This window comes from Cygnus atratus, chromosome 2, assembly GCF_013377495.2.
Source record: "Cygnus atratus isolate AKBS03 ecotype Queensland, Australia chromosome 2, CAtr_DNAZoo_HiC_assembly, whole genome shotgun sequence".
Classification (NCBI taxonomy): domain Eukaryota; kingdom Metazoa; phylum Chordata; class Aves; order Anseriformes; family Anatidae; genus Cygnus; species Cygnus atratus.
In genome coordinates this window covers 141,283,859-141,301,715 of record NC_066363.1, presented here as the reverse complement: position 1 = coordinate 141,301,715, position 17,857 = coordinate 141,283,859, and the positions used below count along the sequence as shown (strand labels likewise).

Here is a 17,857-nt window from a genome sequence, read left to right as displayed (position 1 = left end):
TGAGAGAATCAAAAAAGGCAGAGTAGTAAGAGTCCATATTTATCTCTGGTATAACACCAATGAAGCCAATAGAATTCCTTGAAGTTCAGTTTGCCTGACTGCCACATGGCAAGTATGGCATGTCATCTGCTAAGCTGCAAGGTATGATAGATGGAAAAAGCAATGTCATTTTCCTTTCCTGTTTAGGAAACAATATACTAAGAAATAAGACGCTATAGGACTGTAACTCAGAAAATGTCTGTTTATTATTATGTAACAACTGACAAAACCCACCAAAAAAATGTATAAATCCGAATATGACCACTCTCCAGGAAGTCCTCTGGAATGAAGAAATCATGATTTTTCCTAGAAAACTATTTTTTTATATATTGTAAATGCTGAACATAATTATGGTGTAAATAACATACAACTAAACGCTAATTTATATAGATAACTTCCTTGAAAAAGCAGTCAGAAATGCAACAGGTTACACTTTACTGTGGTTTTTTTTTTCAAAATCCTAAATAAAAATTAGGAGACCATTCATCCATCCAATCAAGTCAGACTTATTATACTAATCTTCAGACTAGAGATAGTGATTCACTCATTCTTAGCACTGACACCAAATACAATATTGTTCCTAAAACCCCCTAAAGGTACACTGTAAACAGACATAAATAGAGAATAACTCAGAACAGAGTACAAAAATACCTTTTTAAAATTAGCAAACCTGGATTTTCTTGGATATGTGAGCAGTAAAGTGAAATCACCTAGCATCTTTTTACAAAATGCATCTAAACATTTCTCATTCATAGCCTGCTTGTGGCTTTACACTCCGTGACTAGGGGCAAGTTTTGCCTGCAATGCTGCGTGGTCTCTGCTCTGTCAGCAACTGACAGCCCCTAACATTTAGCCATTTCGGACACTCTGTTCAATATCTTTAACCCAAGTTCTACACTTGCCAACAAACTGGGGGTTGAGCAGTCCCTGGGAAGAGTGCTTACAGGAGCCATGAATTTCTCACTATTCCCAGTACAGGTCTGTGTCATCCTGTTTACATCACGCATCATTCATCTGCTGTGATGAAATGTGATCCTGCGTTTTAAAAAAAGAACTCTGTAACAGTGAGGATACTATATCTTTGTGCAAAGTGTTTCACATATTTTCCATGGGCACAAACTGCTCCCACTTCTATTTAAATCTCTGCAGCTTTCTTTGCTGGACATTACTTGCTTCAGGAAGCTCATTCAGGAGGTGCTTAACATAAGAAGGCTAAGCACCAACATGGCAGCAGACAGCAGCATGGCTCCCGAAGAGAAGGTGAGCACGACTCCTGCGAAAAGGGCTGTCCACAAGATCCGAACTGCCACCTTAGTCTTCAGCTTGGCACGAGGTTGGCAGCAGTGGGTAACTGACCACAATGTAAAGCAAGCCCAAGAACCTGCCGGGTGGGTCCCCAGCACAGAGGACTCATCAACTCAGCCAGTGCAAGAAAGACCCTTTGAAAAATGGCGAATTCCATTCAGCAAGAGGGACCAAGGAAAAGACAATGAAAAACCCTCAGCAAAGGAATCAATGACAATAAGAGATGCTGAAAAAAAATCAAGGGAATCGGATGAAGCCCTCAAAAAGTTCAACATTAAAAGCAAAGAGGTGACCAAGACAGTTGTAAGCAAAGCCTACGAACGAGGGGGTGATGTTAGCCTCCTCAGCAACAGATATGAGAACAATGGCAGCTCAGAGATGATCGAGCTCAAAGAAGAATCAAATGCTATTGACAAAATTCTTAGTGCCAAATTATCCCCCACAATAAGGAGAAAGTGTTCAAACATGGTATCAGAGCTGACCAAGGGCTGGAAGCAGATGGAAGAAGAGGACAAAGCGGGGACTAAGGAAGAACTGCTGCTTAACTGCCACGACGACAACATGGATGCAGAGGACAGTGGCTATGGGGAAGCAGAGGACAGACTTGAGCCAGAGGACAGTGACCGAGAGGTGACGGCTGTGAGGATTAAACGACCTGTGCCATCTTTGTAAGTAAAACACCTTTGTTACAGTATCACAAATGGTTAGCAGACCCTGAAACAGGAACAGGTTTCCACAACAAAGAAGTGAAATGAGAGCAGGAAAAAAATAAATCATAGCAAATGGTCAATGAGAAAGAATTATTACTAAAGAAAAAGCAAAACAATAATAATAATAACAATAAAAAAATCCAGAAGACCTTTCGCATATCTCTCTACGCTTAAGTGGTTAATCAATAACTTCTGACTGTAGACTTGCATTTCACGTACTAGATACAAAAGAGGCACAGGATGTTATATTTGGAAAATGTTAAATTTGACACTAGGTTTATTGGTTCATCTAAATCACTTCTTACCTCTTAATATCTTAGTCTACATTTCAGATTAACATTTTTCCTTCTTCAAGAACCCCCAGCTATTCAGATGATCCTAGAGGACTTTTCTAACCTGAATTATTCTACAATTTCAGCAGATACTAATTCTAAAGCAACACACTTGAGCAAATAATATTTCCAAATATTTATTCATTATTTTGCTTTGCATAAATTGTGAATAATCTTGGGAGTGATTTGCCCAGAATGTCCAAAAATAGATATTGAGGGAATTACTTCTAGATACATATTAACAAATTCTGGGTTCACTGCTTCTCTTTGGAAGCTTTCCATATGGATTTGGAATTCATCGAGTCAAAGGATGGAACTTCTCTGTTTGTATTCCCAGTTCCTGTGATATTAGAAAGTATTCAGCCTGCCTTTACTTCTGAAAGACTGATTTGAATCATGCTATAAATCATTTCAAGACCATAAGTCATTTGACAAAAAGAACATTTGAATCATCAATTCATTTTTCATATTCAACGCATCTCTGTGGGTACACACACACGCTAAGTATGCTCATAGAGTCTGTTGTGGAACTTTCAGACACACAGACTTTCTTACGCCTGTAACTGGTGTGAACAGAAAGGAAGGAGAAAAAAAATATTACTTACTGATGTAAGTAATCCTCATCGCAGTCTACAACTTCTACAACTTCCTCGCGAGAGGGAGTGGAGAGGCAGTTGACCTATTCTCTGTTATCACCAGTGACAGGACCCATGGGAATGGTGTGAAGCTGAGGCAGGGGAAGTTTAGCCTGGACATCAGGAAGAGGTTCTTCACAGAGAGGGTGGTCGCACACTGGAACAGGCTCCCCAGTGAAGTAGTCACTGCACCAAGCCTGTCTGAATTTAAGAAGCGATTGGACTGTGCACTTAGTCACATGGTCTAAACTTTTGGGCAGACCTGTGCGCTGCCAGGAGTTGGACTTGATGATCCTTATGGGTCCCTTCCAACTCGGGATATTCTATGATTCTATGTAGTTATTACAGGTTCTAAAAATAAAAAATAAAATAAAAAAAAGGGAGAATTAAGTAGCAAAATCAATCATAGTATCAGACAGTTTTGAGTAAGGCTTCTTTCAGTAAGAGGACTGTGCTTGAAGATTACTACGCAACAGCAGCTGCATATTAAATTAAATTTAGAGTCCAGGTAGTAAACAAGTAAGGTTCAGCCACAGGCAGGCAGTCCTGGGGAAGCCTCCCAGAATTGCAGAAAAACAGCAGAAGCTGGTAGAAATTCCCCAATTTGCTTTCCCAGAGACCTCCAGCAGAACAAACTTTTCAGAAGATGGCTACAAACAGTTGTGCTGTTGCCAGACAGTTGCCAAACCCACTCATCGCTCCCTTCTCAGGAAAAGATGAGAAGGTCCATATGTCCAACTGCAAGAGGGGAAGCTGTAGACAGCTGTTAGAGACATAGCACATTATTCGCTCCAGCGCTCTGCTTCACAAACTCTGTAATGCCCCAGCGGACATGAATGTGCAGACGAGCCTGAACTGTTCCGGCACACAACTTCACAACTAACTTTAAATTCGTGATGAAGGAAAGCACTGCCTCTGGGGACAGGGTGTGTGCTGAGGCTTCTCTGGGGCAGGGAGGGCAGCTGGGGCCTAAATTTGGCTGGGGCAGGGCCTGGCAGAGCTCCCCTGGCAGAGCAGAGCCCTGGGAAGAGGCTGGTGCCAGGACACGGCCTCCTGTCAGGGCCACAGTGTGGTGGGGCCTGAGTCTCTGCCATCTTCTGCTCTGCCCTGCACGCGAGACAAGCACAAGGGCGTTCAGGATGAGAAGACAGGCGTGTCACCTTCCCTGTGTGGGAACGACTAACAAGATACCAGGAATCAGAGGGCCAGGACCAATATGCTCGATACTATATCCTAATTGTCATTTCAGAAACCAGAAACTGGAACCAGCACAGATGAAAACATCAAAACTGGCTTCCTGGTCATTCTGCAGACAGCCAGGCAGACTCTGCCAGTCCCACTAACTAACCAGGTTTTGTACCCCACTGCCAGAAAGCACTTACCTTGGCCACCATTAAAACCAGGACTATGTCAACCACACAGTAAATTCCAGCACAGACACCTAAACATGGATAGATATTTTAACTACTCAGGGTACTAAACAGTGCTTTGCTGTATAATTGACCAGCCATCTCCCACGAGGAACAAATGGTTAACAGTCAGTCTGAAAAAGCTCTCCAATAACCCAGAGCTTGAAAGCTTGTGGTCTCTACTTTTGGGAGGGGCTGCATGCACTGTCCTTTGACAGAAATTAGCCGAAAAGCAAACCAATAAAACAAAGATTTCACACATTAGGAAAAGAGCACCATTTTACCTGCAAATGATGCCAATTAAAATAAATTGCTCAATAAAAAATTGATAGTAGAGGCAAAGCAGCTATCTTTCCTTTAAACTTTACATATGTTTTCTCCATATGTCTAGTTTTAGTGCTGCTACCTAGGGAAAAATAGATTAGCCATATTTACTGAGGTGCAAATGATAGAAATAACACCCTCTCTATTACTTACAGCCATCTCTTCCACAGAAATCTGTCAGGAGTCTTTTTCTACATTTATAGTGCTATTACCAGGACTGGATTTATTTTTTTTAAACTACCCACTTTTATGTATTTATTTTTTATAGCCTCAAATACATTATTTTAGCCTGCTGTTTTTATGAACCTTCCAGTTTGGCTTAATCTTCTTCAAAAAGTCCGTAAGTATATGATTGTTAAAGCACATCTCCTATTTTCCTCCCTATGTCCCAGGAAAAAAAGCATCAGTGCCAGCATTTTTTCCCTCACATCAGCACCTTCATGACCTCCAGCTGCAACATTTGCTGAAATCAGGCTGCTTCCTTAGTAGAGTGAATGTTAACTTCTACAGGCCTAGGAAATACTATTTCATTTCTGTTTAGGAGCCAAAGGGGCACAGCAGAGATATGTAATTCAAAACACTAAGAAAGGATTCATGCATTTTCCCTAAAAACAGCATAGTAGGGAACACAGGGCATGGGCACTGCTGTCATACAAGTTCAGAATGCAATTTGGTTATCGCTTTGGTTAACAGGTAAACTTCTTTGACTCTTACAGGTAACAGGCTTGTTACAGTGGGTTAAGCTCACAATCTTCAGTTTGGATTCACAATCCATTGCATTAGGCACTGTATAGACAGGAAAAAAAGGATTCCAGATGTGTGACAGTTTATTATGTTAGCTCATCAACAAGCTAAACATAAAGGAAAATTGCACTTTGGCAATCAGAACTGGAAGATGCATTTAAAAAAAGGTAGTTAACAATACAGAACTTCTAAAACCACTTAGGGCATCGTAAAAGCAAAAGGATAGATATAATGTTTTTCTCAACCATTGAAAAGATGATAAGGATAAGGAAGGTGATAATAGTATTCAGCTAAAAAAGAAATATGGGCTTCAGTCAGAAAAGATGAGAATACTTGCTAGACATTTTAATTAAAAAAATAAAAAAAAGAAAACCAAAACCAAAACCAACCAAACAAAAAAACAAAGCCTTTAGAGCAAGCCTTCTCACTCCGTTGTCTTCTCCTCTCAGCCTCTCTTCTCTCTTTCAACAAGCTTAGTATAAAACAAAGCCATGGCCAAACAGCAGGCAGCAGGTTTGTAGTCCTCTGTACAGTTTTGTTAACTGTAGTTTTGTTCTGACTGTTCCTGTTAATATTCAGCAGATATTACTGGGGTGGTTTCAGAGCAGCCTTCTGGGGACTAAAAGTATTAGAAAACAAATTACTTCGGCATAGCCACAGCACAATGTACTCCCTAGGCAAGCTCTGTACAGATGCAGTGACAGGATGTGGACAGCACAAAGACCAGCTCAGACTATCTATAACTCTCCCACAACATGTAAGATTGGTCACTAGAGGAAAGAGCATCAAGAATCTGTCTGCCTGCAGCCATCCAGTAATAAAATGCTGCTACAAACATGTACATGCATGAGATCAGTTAAGATCTCTGAAGATCTCCTCATCCTTTGACCTTGACACAAATTTCAGTAGCCTTAAGTTTCTTCCATACACCTGCCCAAGGGAACATGAATTTTGCACTTCAAAAATTGTTCAGAACCATAGATAAAATATGTATAGGCAGAGCTGCTACTATACTTTTGTCTTTTTTTTTTTTTTTTGAAATCAACATCTATTTTAAGGAACAGATTTTTCCAGACACTGCCCTCCCTATATGCTTCAGTCAAAAATAGGTGAGGCCCTGGTCTGTACACTTGCAATTACTGTCACTTGAAACATTAAGACAGGCAGATTTCAGGTTCTGCAATGCAGACAGAAATGGAGAGCTATGTGACTGAATGAAGGCGCAGGTAATCAGCAGCATACTGTCTCGTATCCCTACAGAATTCAGTCAAAATGGGTTCAAATCTAGAAGGTGGTAGCATAGATGAGATCAAGCTGTTGTCAGTGAATTTGCTTTGAATGTCATCTGAAATGTGGACTAAAAGCCCTCAAAGAACTAGTTTAGAACTGGTGAAAACATGCCACCTGGTGGTTAGCATCTGGTCTGGAAATATACAGTACATGTTAATATTAAGACTAGCAGGACTGTAATTAAACGATGAAATGCAAAGCTCAAATACTGTTTTTGTTTCTTTCAGCGCAAGCAAGCTCAGTGAGGAAAGGAGCACTAAGGCTCACAGGAAATACAGCCCCGTTAATAGCTTGAAGGACAGGTGGCAGGAATGGGCAGACCAGCACATCACGTCACAGAAGCTGAATCCCTTCAGTGAAGAATTTGACCATGAGCTGGCCATGTCCACACGCCTGCACAAAGGAGATGAAGGGTACGGCCGTCCGAAGGAAGGAACCAAAACTGCTGAAAGGGCCAAGAGAGCTGAGGCCCACATTCACCGGGAGATCAGGGACATGTGCTTCATCATTGAATCAATGGCTAAACCACGGCGTGACGGCAAGATCCAAGTCACTTTCGGGGAGCTCTTTGAAAGATACGTTCGTATTTCAGATAAGGTTGTTGGGATTCTCATGAGAGCCAGGAAACACGGACTGGTGGACTTTGAAGGAGAAATGTTATGGCAAGGAAGGGATGACAATGTCATAATTACATTATTAAAATAAGCAATGCTAGGACAAGAGCAACTTGCCTTGGAAAACCTCTGTTTTTCCCTTGCTGTTAGCTTTTGCACATTTGGAATACAAGATTTTTCCACCCCCTGGACAAGAAAAGACATTGAGCATTTTTCTAAACATAAGCTTTATAACTATTGCATGATAAGCATCCAAATGGATTTTTCTCTGTACCAGGAGGGCTTGCAGGACACTTCAGTTAATTACTATACCAAAAAATAATTAAAGAAAAAATATATTGAACAATAAGCAGATGAACATAGAAAGCCATAGTAATACAAACAGCTACAAATGAATTCCAATTTTCACTTATCCTTACATTCAAGATCCTCTCGACCATTTAAACTGGGATATCACAAATATAAACCACGCCAGATCAGAAGCTGAATGATTATCTAAACTCAGGCCAAGTTTTTGATCTGTGAAAATGATCTTGTGTGCATATTTCCTAACTAATCATTCAAATGCATGAAAAAAGGGTTTATTTGAACACAATCAAGGATGCCAAATTTGTTTGCTACAAACACTATAAGCAAATACTACTGCAGCATTATCTTGCAGCAACTACTGACAATTTTCTCTTACATATCACAGGAACTAAGACAAAATTCTTTTATGAGATTTATTTATTTATTTATTTATATAATTTATTAGATTATTTCATTTTTAGAGTTACGGCTGATGAACAGAAAACACCAAAGAGAATAAAATACACAAGAAGGTTTGAATAGATAGCCACATAGAAAAATCTCTTATACGATATTGTGCAATATATCATCTGAATATCTATGCATCTTTCTTATAAATATAGGGGAAAGTAACATGTAACATTCAGATCAAGATGCCTGGGCAAGTAATTTGCATAATGTAAAAACAATGTTGTTTCCCCTCATAAGATTCTTTCAAAGTGAAAGAAAAAATATCTTCTTAGAGAAGAAAAGGGTGTGTGAACACCTTGCCTCTGTGATAAAACAAGTACTGCTAACATATCACAAGAGTACAGGTACTCCAGTTTGAGCCTCCAATGAACGTACAAATTATATCTTTTATAAGCAAGCGATACAAGAACTGGTTACTATGCGTCTCTTGCAAGTTTATGGAAAACAGTATTTTGGGCACAGTTATATGTTGTGAATCTAAGGAAGAAAAAATGTATTACTACTTGGATTCAATAGCACTTATTTAGCACTAATGTTTTCTTGAGATCTCTCAGACTAATTAAATAGATCTGTAAAACTGACCTCTAAATGTGATATTTATGTATTAGAATGTTTACCTGCATATTCTTCCCTTATTCTTTACATCTTTATACAATGACTTACAGCTCCCTAAGTTGCTTTGAGAAAGTTTGCTTGTCAAAGGAATAATTGTAAATAAACAATTACTTTTTGGTTCTTTCTCCCACACACTAGAAAAAAAAAAAAGTATTTATGTTCCTATTCTTAGAAGTAAATAAAATCACTAAGTTGTTTTGAAAAACAAGTACTTTCTCCTGTTCACAGGTACTGATGGAAGTGAAGGTTTCTCTGTCCAAAACACCAGAACAAGATTTCAAAGTACATGGAAATGAAACAACGTACTAAATATCTGTACAAAGAACACACTCTGAAGGCAGAACAGTCTGCTCAGAGAGGCTACAGAGTCTCCCACCTTGGAGATTTCTGAAACCCACATGGATGTGGTCCTGGGCATCCTGCTCTGGGTGGCCCTGTTTGAGCAAGGGGTTGGACCAGATGATCTCTAGAGGACCCCTCCAACCTAAAGTATCCTGCAATTCTGTGAAATGTTAGGTGAATTGCATCGTATTTCTCCTCACAAGAATTCTCATCTTATTATTGGACAACACCGCAGAGATTAGGTGCACACAGATACCTTTTTCGGTGTTATCTTCATGGGTGATTTAAAGCCCAAGAATACTTCACCACTATATGAGGAATTATATACATCATCTTTCATTCAGTGTCCTTAGGCAGTAGGTACAATATATTTTTGTACTGAAACACTCAAACATGGCATTCCACCAAGAGGTGCATTTCAATAGCATGCATGTTTACCACACGCAGTAAGAACTTGTGCTTTGATATGAGACAGATGCATGTCTCTCACCTTTTACTGCTCTTGCCCTGTACAATGGAGGGTAGGCAGACACCTGACTTGGACTGAATAAGCTGCTGGCATTCTCAAATCCAGCTTTCTTCATCAAGGTTCATTACAGCACATTAAGTGTTTACTCTGAAGGTAACGATTGCTCATGATCCAGTCTTAATGTCTGAAATTTAAACATATCTCCATGTAAGTTGACAATGAGATTCAAAAGTTTTACCTACCTAAACATTTGAGAGCAACAGACTATAGACGTTTGACTTCTCTGCAGGCTCCTGTATGGCCAGAAATCATAATGGACAAGCCTGTACTTTAACAGTTTGATATAATGCATAAACTAGTGGAGGCAGGAAAGGCAAGGACTGACTAAGCTGCAGGAAAAAAACTTCTCAGCTGACCTGTAATTCCCATTGACCAAGGAGATGGGGAACCTTCCTGTCATCTTTGCGGAATGTAGCAGAGAATCGAACTCCTCTATTTTCATACACCTTCAGCAACAGGACAGACCAGTGGCATTCTACTTTTTTTCTTGAACCTCAGCATTTCATTTAGCTGGTATCTTCTTGCATATTATAACATCAAATATGTGCATTTCTACTTATAGGATAAAAACAAGATTTTTTGAGAAGAGTAACATTAAAACAATTAGCGTGAAGAAAAAAGACTAGTCTTCAAGCTCACAAGCCCTCTTCAAGTCTCTCACCTTTGTATCCTTAGATCAACTTTGTAACAACACAATCACTACAATACAGCATAAAACTAGAGCTCACTGCAAGTAACTTCTTAAGCTTCCTACATTTATAGTCATCCCGAAGGCAATATTAACAGCATTATGCAACAAGAAAGACCTACACTTTCATTTTTCCACTCAAAATATTTATTTCCAATTGGATAAAAAAACACATGTAATGACTAATGATTTTCCTAACGCTGTTCCCCCACTTACCTTTAAATAGGAGGCATCATGCAAAGCCTGGTAAAACAAAGTATTTAACATTTTTCTTGCACAAAAAGTGTAAATATTGATATAGTTTATGATATATAGAAGTGTTTCATATAGATTAAATGTTTCATAAAAAATCTTTTACATGAAGTAAAGATGTGGCAAGTTTCTGTGCAAAGTAGATGAAGAAAATAAATCCAAATTCATTAAAAAACACTGAATAAAATGTTTAGTACTCCCTAATAAATAAATGAATGAACTCCATAATAAACAAACAAATGAATAAAGTGTAAAGTACTCCATAAATTCTCCATTTTAACTCCGTTCCTTTCCTGTGAAACTAGCATGACCTTTGCTGAACTTAAATATTCTACTTAAACTCCAGATAGTAAAATGAAAGTCAGAGACTGCTTGATTAAAGCAGTCTTTGTAGATTTTAAGACCTGACTTCCTATTTCTGACTTGCTTAAAATAGTTTTTCAAAGGGGCTAAGCGACACTGTATGTTTACAAACCAATCAGCCTTTCAGATAGAATAAACAACACAGTTACTATTATGGTAGCTTACAGTTGCACATTATTTTCCTAAAGACTCTAATCACCCCTGATTATTTCTGATAAAGAACAATTCCTGATAGGTAACATCTCCCCCCTTTCCCTGTTTGAGGTTTGTTTTGCTGTTGCAAGTGTTGTGCAGTATGCTAGGAAAGCAAAGTTCCTTCCTTGGAATCAAAAAACTTCGCCTCCCCTTCTGTAGGAACTCTTGAGGTACATTTTCCATCTTCTGAATGTAGCTTTCATTCTAATATAAATTCCATTTAAACATAAATTTCACTTTCACACCTCTGTGTTTTTTCTTACAACAGTTGCTGCAGTCACTTTAAGAGCATGGATCATTCACTGGATGCATATCCCATCCACTGCAAGTTAGCTTCCTCCTCCAATGCAGTAATTCCTTCTTTAAAGATTTCTCTACAGCCAGAGTTCAGTATTACAGCTCACTTTTAAAGTAAGGTAAGGCTACTGAAATAAAATTAGGTTAGCTGTAGTTGAAAATAACATTTGTGGTGAGATGTTTAGTTGTCACTGACCACAGAACAAATGTTGGCAAGCTCTGTTGCCACAGCTACCCAGCTGCTATGCATACATTGCACCATATCAACATCTAAGTTAGTCATCCTGCCACCACGGGGCACAATGAAAGTTGTTTTGTGTTCAAAAGCAAGTTCACTACTAGCAGCACAACTATTGCAACATGGACTCAACAAGAACTACAAGCCTTGCCGTAAGTATGACAGCAGAAAGCAGAGCTTAAACAGACGTGACACTGCAGTGGGACAGCCAGCAAGACCCAAATCAACAACTTCAAAACCACTTTGATCTTACTACAGTAAGAATAAGTGTACACCATTCAATCAGCTGGACTTATATATAACATACATACGTATATATATTTGCATGCTCCAGGTACCACAGTGCAGTTCTATTTCATATTGCAGTAGCATGGTGAGAGAAGATTATACCCTTGAGTTCCCCATTGCCATGGCAATAATCAATTACCCCACGAAGTGTGCTCATTTACAAAGGAAAAACATAAGTGAGATTTAAGATTTGAGATTTAAAATAAATAAAATTTAACTTCAAATATTGAGTAGCAACTGTTTTTACTCCTCTTCAAATACAGGATTTTATGCAGATATACTAACTCCTGCATAAACAGACTAAATCTAATCTAAATATATATAGGTGAGCAGTAGGATGCAAGTACAAGCCACATGTGAGAAATCATGGTCTTTCGTAGTTTAATTACTCCATTTGTATAATCTAACACAAACAGGATTTAGACCTGAAAGATGATGTGGTAATAACCCCAGGTATTTCAGCAAAATATCAGATTAGTCAATGAATAAATCTAAATATAGTACGCTGAGACACAGAGAGTCAGTTTCCTAGCACCAAACTCTTTCAAAATGTAGCTCATATGGCCTTCAGCATATTTCAAAATTCCTCTTGAATCAAAAGTAGGAGGTACAATGATAGTGCTCTTGATCTTACCTATACAATATGTATCATACAGAAGTTAACTTATAACTGCTCTTTGTTTAACAAAGTTCATGGTCTTTCATTAACAGACATGCACTACTCTTTGTAGATTCTTCATATGGTCTCATTATTGAGTATAACCATTGTAATTTATACTTCAACTCAAATTAGTTTCAGGTCCTTTAATTTAGTATTTATGCAAATATGATTAGCATTGTACTGTTTACTACACTGTTCTTGATTCCCATTATTATGTGCCTTTTTCCAAGATTCAAAGGTATTTTAGATATTAAAGGGTTGCTGTGCTTTTGTATAATCCTTCAGAGTAACAGTAATTCTTTAAAGAGTTCTTCACAATGGCTTTTAAAATCTAATGTAGGGTTTATTCGCAATATGTGATTCAGATAGAGACTAAGCATTTGAATTAAAAGATTTTTGCGCCAGCAAGGATAATGTAATCCACTTTTTTTTTTTTTTTAAACAACTGACAATAGTGTATTTCACTCTCACCACTTCCCATTGGGCTTTCAAAACAAAATTCACAAAGTTGGGCAACCCTGAAAGTCTTCCTTTCCTAATATTTCAGGTATGTTATATGAATAAGATTTCACATGATAGATGAGCCTGCAGCATCCCAGGCATGGAAAGAAGGTCTCTGGTTCTTAGCTGAAGAGCCATCGGTATTACCTCACACTTATTTGCAGAAGCATAGACTGTACTTGCGTTGACAGTATTATTTAGCTCAATAATTGCAAGTTAAGACCTTATGCTGTTAAATTAGGAAAGCTCCAAGGATATTTTACAGCTCCTTTGGAAATCTGTTGCAGTGCTTTATTGTCCTCACTGTCGGGAGAAAGAACAAAACAAAACAAATTACTTTTGTCTAGGTGAAAATTTCTGCTGCTGCAGCTTATGGTTGTTGCCTCTCCTTCTTTCACTGCACACTTCCAAGAAGATCCTAAGTCCAATAAAACCTTCTCTTCAAATCCCCATTACATAGTTGAGAATAGTAATTAGAACTTCCTTTAGTTTTCTCCTTTCCAGGCTAGGCAAACCTGGCTTCTTCTTGTAGGATGCATGCTCCAGTCTTCCACTCATTTCAGATGCTCTCCTCTGGACTTACACCGGTTTGCCAATCTCTCTTGCACTAAGTGCATGAGAATTGGAGACAATACTCTGGACATAGCTTCACTAACAGTAAGAGTAGGGAAAACTACCTCCCTCAAGCTCTTTCTGCTGCAGCCCAGTATGTAGTTGGCTTTCTCCTGGCTGACATTTTCAACTTGTCCCAGTCTCATCCCATACCTTGGTCCTTTTCTGCAAAAGCTCCCTTCTCAACAGTCCTCAGCCTGCTATTCCATCCCTGCCACGTTTCACATTTGTCTTCAAAGAACTTCAGGAGGTATGTTACCTCATTCTTTCAGCTTGAGAAGCTTTTTCTGAATAGCATCTCTTCTCTCCAGAGTACCAACTGCTCCTCTCTACCCAAATGTTTAACATTTGGGAATTTTTCTGTGTTGACGTGAATATACTCTTCACTGGAGGAATTTTACCTTGATGTTAAATAACTGACAAGAAAGTTTATTACACGCACAATTACTACTACAGTTACTATCTACTCCCACAGTTAATCCAAGTATCTATACTGAAATTCACTGCTAGAATTCAAGAAGCAAACATGGTCCACAAGCTGAAGAGAAAGGGAAAAAAGGCAGATACTGTGTGCAGTTTGAAGGCTCAAGAGTTCAGAATGAACCTTGATTAGGTGGTGTATATTCATTTCAAATCAAAACAATATAGTATTCCATTTTTTACATTCTACTTCCTATGGAAAGCACTGACACCCCAACTTGTTGTAGTTCTTTACATGGAGAGAGGAAGGGTGTGTGTATGGTGGAGGGGAGGGGGGACAGGAAGGTAGACTTAAGTAGTTTCTTATTTTGATTGTTTTTAGTACTCTTAAAGAAATATGTATGTTGCCAATTATATACATCTTTGACAAAGCAGGACCAAAGAAATTCTAAAAGCTGCATGACACTTCAGTATGCTGTTACTAGCCATTTATCATTCAATGTTATTAGAAGGAGAAAGGAAATCAAAGCAGGTACGTAATTTCAATTAAACAAAACCCAAGTCCCTTACACTTTTATTTTTGTTCCTTCTTCTTCCACACTCTTACAGAAATTCTCCAGGCATTTTCTAAATACCTATCACGCATCGAAAGAGTAAGAAGTTTAAGGAGGAGTAAATGAGTACTATGTATTCGCTGAAGATTTTGAACTAAAAGCAATAACCTACATTTGTGCCTCTAAGTAAACTCCAACTTCTAAATAAACTCCAACTCAAGTTTATTTTTTACATATATTTAGATTTATTTGCTATACATCACTGTGACCTTAGAGTACTTAAAATCCATTACAGGATTTATTTATTTTTTGCAATAATTAGTCTTAACTCCACAAAGACAATAATACTGCTGTGGAAGACCAAAGGGAAGAAAAGCCATTTTAATTTATTTACAGTTCCTTATTTTGTAAACATTTAGTCTACACATTGTACTAAGTTCTAATAAGGATAGAGAGCTATACATAGAGACAGGAAACAGAGCCCTGTATTTCTATTCATATTGAGCATTAGCATATTATAAGATGAACCATCTGCCCTTTCTCATTACCATAGCAGTAAGCTGTCTTCAAATAAGTTTTTAAAACTTCCCAAAGATCTAATTATTTTGAAATATACAACTACATCTACTTAAGCCAACCCATTTGGCTTTTATTTCATTTCTAGAATAATTTAAAGTGCTATAAGCAACCCGTCAATCAACACTTTTCTATAACAAAACTACTTTAAACATTAATTTACAAGATAATATACAATGTTTATCTGAAATAGCTGAAATTTCAGCACAAAGTCAGTCACTGTCACACTTAACAGCAATTTTTTTTTTGTTGCTTTTTTGCAGAACATAGAATAAAAGCTTTGAAACAAACAGTTTTGTTGAGCTGTTATTGCCACAATGGCTTATCAATTTTCCTACAAAAGTGGACAAGAGCTACTGGAACTGTATACTAGCCTGTCATTTTTTTGAGGTCACATGACAGTAAGTTTGCATATTCCACAAGTCTACTGAATTACAATATTGTCTATCTATAGTACATTGTCTCATCTTAATCAGAGCTGGTGCTAACTGTAAATTTACAACATAGACCCACTCAAAAAACATCACAACTATTTTTTCTTTGGACAGGAATAAGCTATATTCTTGGAGTTGATGTGCTACACGGCTACAACAGTATAACAGTATATATCTGACTATGTTGAAGAAAGATAAATGTTTCATAATCTTTGTACTTTTAATGCCCTACTATAGTTACAAGTTGTCTGAGTTTTACTTGCTTTAGCCTTTTAACTTTGTGGAACTACCACATTCTTACATTACCCTGCTATTTTAAAGATCTTTGCCATGTAGCTCCATATTGTCAGTAATTGTCCCAAACCTGCAGATCATTAACAGCATGTGCAAATCACTCTTTAATACAATCAGCATGCAGCTAGAACACATTGTTTAACTGACTTTTTTCTAAACATGAACAAAAAAAACAAGTGGCACTGTTGACTCTGAATATCTTAACTTGATCATATGCGTCCTGGTATGTGTTAAGAAGGAATGCTAGGCATCTTGTCTGTTTGTGGCACCAAACAAATTTACCCATCATTGGTCCAGACAAATCACTGTAATACTACTGCTAAATACCCACACGCAGCTTTCCTCTTATGTAGGTTCACAGAGGGCAACTTCATTCACAGATATAATTTGAATACAAAAATAATAAACTATACTCAATGAAGCAGCCCCCTAGCAGGATTACAGAAAGATGTGTGTGGGAAACGTGGGAGGCAACTGTAAAAAGGATGATAAAGTTTGTAGGCTGCAAGGTTCGAAGTAACTGATTTCTTTTTTTAGTCCACAGTCAGTATTTTGTAAAAGTGTCTACATCTTAGAAAAAGTAGGACAGTATATTACACACATGAAAGCATAAAAAAAAAAAGTCTGCTACTGCAAAATAACAACTTGATGGTCATGCTGAAAACTTACAAAAACAAAAGGTAAACAGGTGCATTATATTGCTCATAAGGACTTTGAGCTGCACTGATTAATTTCAGGTTTGGGACAATACCCTGTAGAAATATTTAAATACTCATTCAAAAGCCCAAATTTCTATGTCTTGAATAATGAAGTCTTCTCTCTTAGAAAGTGTATGATTCCCAAATGTTTTACACGAATGACTTCTTCCATGGTAGAGATCCCCATCGAGCCAAAGAGCAAACTCCCCACTGCAAGACAGACAACGTATTAATATGAAAGATTGAGGGGGTTAATATTAAATGTTTGAATTTACTTTTCATTCAGAATTTGGGAACAAGAACTATAGAACTCTTTTTCAACACAAGTACTTCTGTTGATAAATTTAAAGCTGCAAGACTTTTCTTCCTTAATTTGGGAATATTTGAGTATTCTGAAATTAAAAAAAAAAACACAAAGCAAAACAAACAAACAAAAAAACTAACCAGATTTCCAGAGTTATCAAACCCTTCCAGTTGCATTAAGAAAAAGGCATACCAGTACTTTTATATGCGAGAATAACCCTGATAATGAATATAGGAAATATCCCAGAAGCTTATGTACTTGCATGGGGAAAAAAAGGGGATAGAACAGTTTCTAGATGCTAGCATGTCTTGGACTGGTACAACTTAAATTCAGGCCTTCTGTAGTTGTGGTTATTTTTCACATTTACATGGCTTCAGAAGCAAGTATCTTGTGTCCATTTGGAATATACCAAGACTCATGCAAGTAACTTGATGTCACACTTCACTGAAGACAAACCTTCTGTCTAAGTTTACTGAACATTAGAAGGTAAGCATAAGACATTAAATCATTCACATTTGATAACTGTTGAAAGCTCAGATGTCAAACAAATTGTAAGCTTTCTTTCCAAAAGCATGAAGATACGAACAGACAGTTAAGTTTCCTCCTAACGACAAATGAGTTATAACTTACCCTCCTCCACCAAAAGCAAGGGAGTCCATGTCACCTTTAATGAAGAACATGTTGTCTCCTGTCCATTTGAAAACCTAATGAAAAAACAGACTAGCAAGTTAGAAAGTGAACTTTATTTGGGTTGAGGGAAATCAAACATCAATAAAAATGGTATATGCTAATTTAATAACGTTACCAAATTCACACAAAAACTCTGGGAACTGAT

The 17,857-nt window shown here is 37.7% G+C and overlaps 2 protein-coding genes across 14 annotated transcripts in view; one reads left to right on the top strand and one right to left on the bottom strand.

The window, feature by feature from the left end:
- The window catches only part of OXR1 (oxidation resistance 1), a 349,036-nt gene that overhangs the window by 65,280 nt on the left and 265,899 nt on the right, over positions 1–17,857 (bottom strand). For 8 of the 13 annotated variants that reach the window (XM_050708640.1, XM_035546145.2, XM_050708639.1 and 5 more), the window contains 2 exons: positions 17,653–17,726; positions 13,075–16,928 (listed from right to left, as the gene is read on the bottom strand). In XM_050708640.1, the coding sequence (XP_050564597.1) occupies positions 16,793–16,928; positions 17,653–17,726 (210 nt within the window). In that variant the 3' untranslated portion in view covers positions 13,075–16,792. Of the gene's footprint in view, positions 1–13,068; positions 16,929–17,652; positions 17,727–17,857 lie in introns of those variants that run through there. The other 5 variants (XM_035546139.2, XM_035546143.2, XM_035546146.2 and 2 more) reach the window with 2 other exon arrangements.
- Positions 1,264–8,842, top strand: ABRA (actin binding Rho activating protein). Its single transcript, XM_035546151.1, has 2 exons — positions 1,264–2,012; positions 7,016–8,842. The coding sequence occupies exons 1-2, from the start codon at positions 1,264–1,266 to the stop codon at positions 7,491–7,493; spliced, it is 1,227 nt and encodes a 408-aa protein (XP_035402044.1). The 3' UTR covers positions 7,494–8,842.

Excerpts from the sequence above, each read along its gene's own strand:
- ABRA (XM_035546151.1), top strand. The coding sequence starts at position 1,264 with ATGGCAGCAGACAGCAGCATGGCTCCCGAAGAGAAGGTGAGCACGACT. Across the intron at positions 2,013-7,015 it reads AAACGACCTGTGCCATCTTT|CGCAAGCAAGCTCAGTGAGG; the intron begins GTAAGTAAAACA and ends TGTTTCTTTCAG.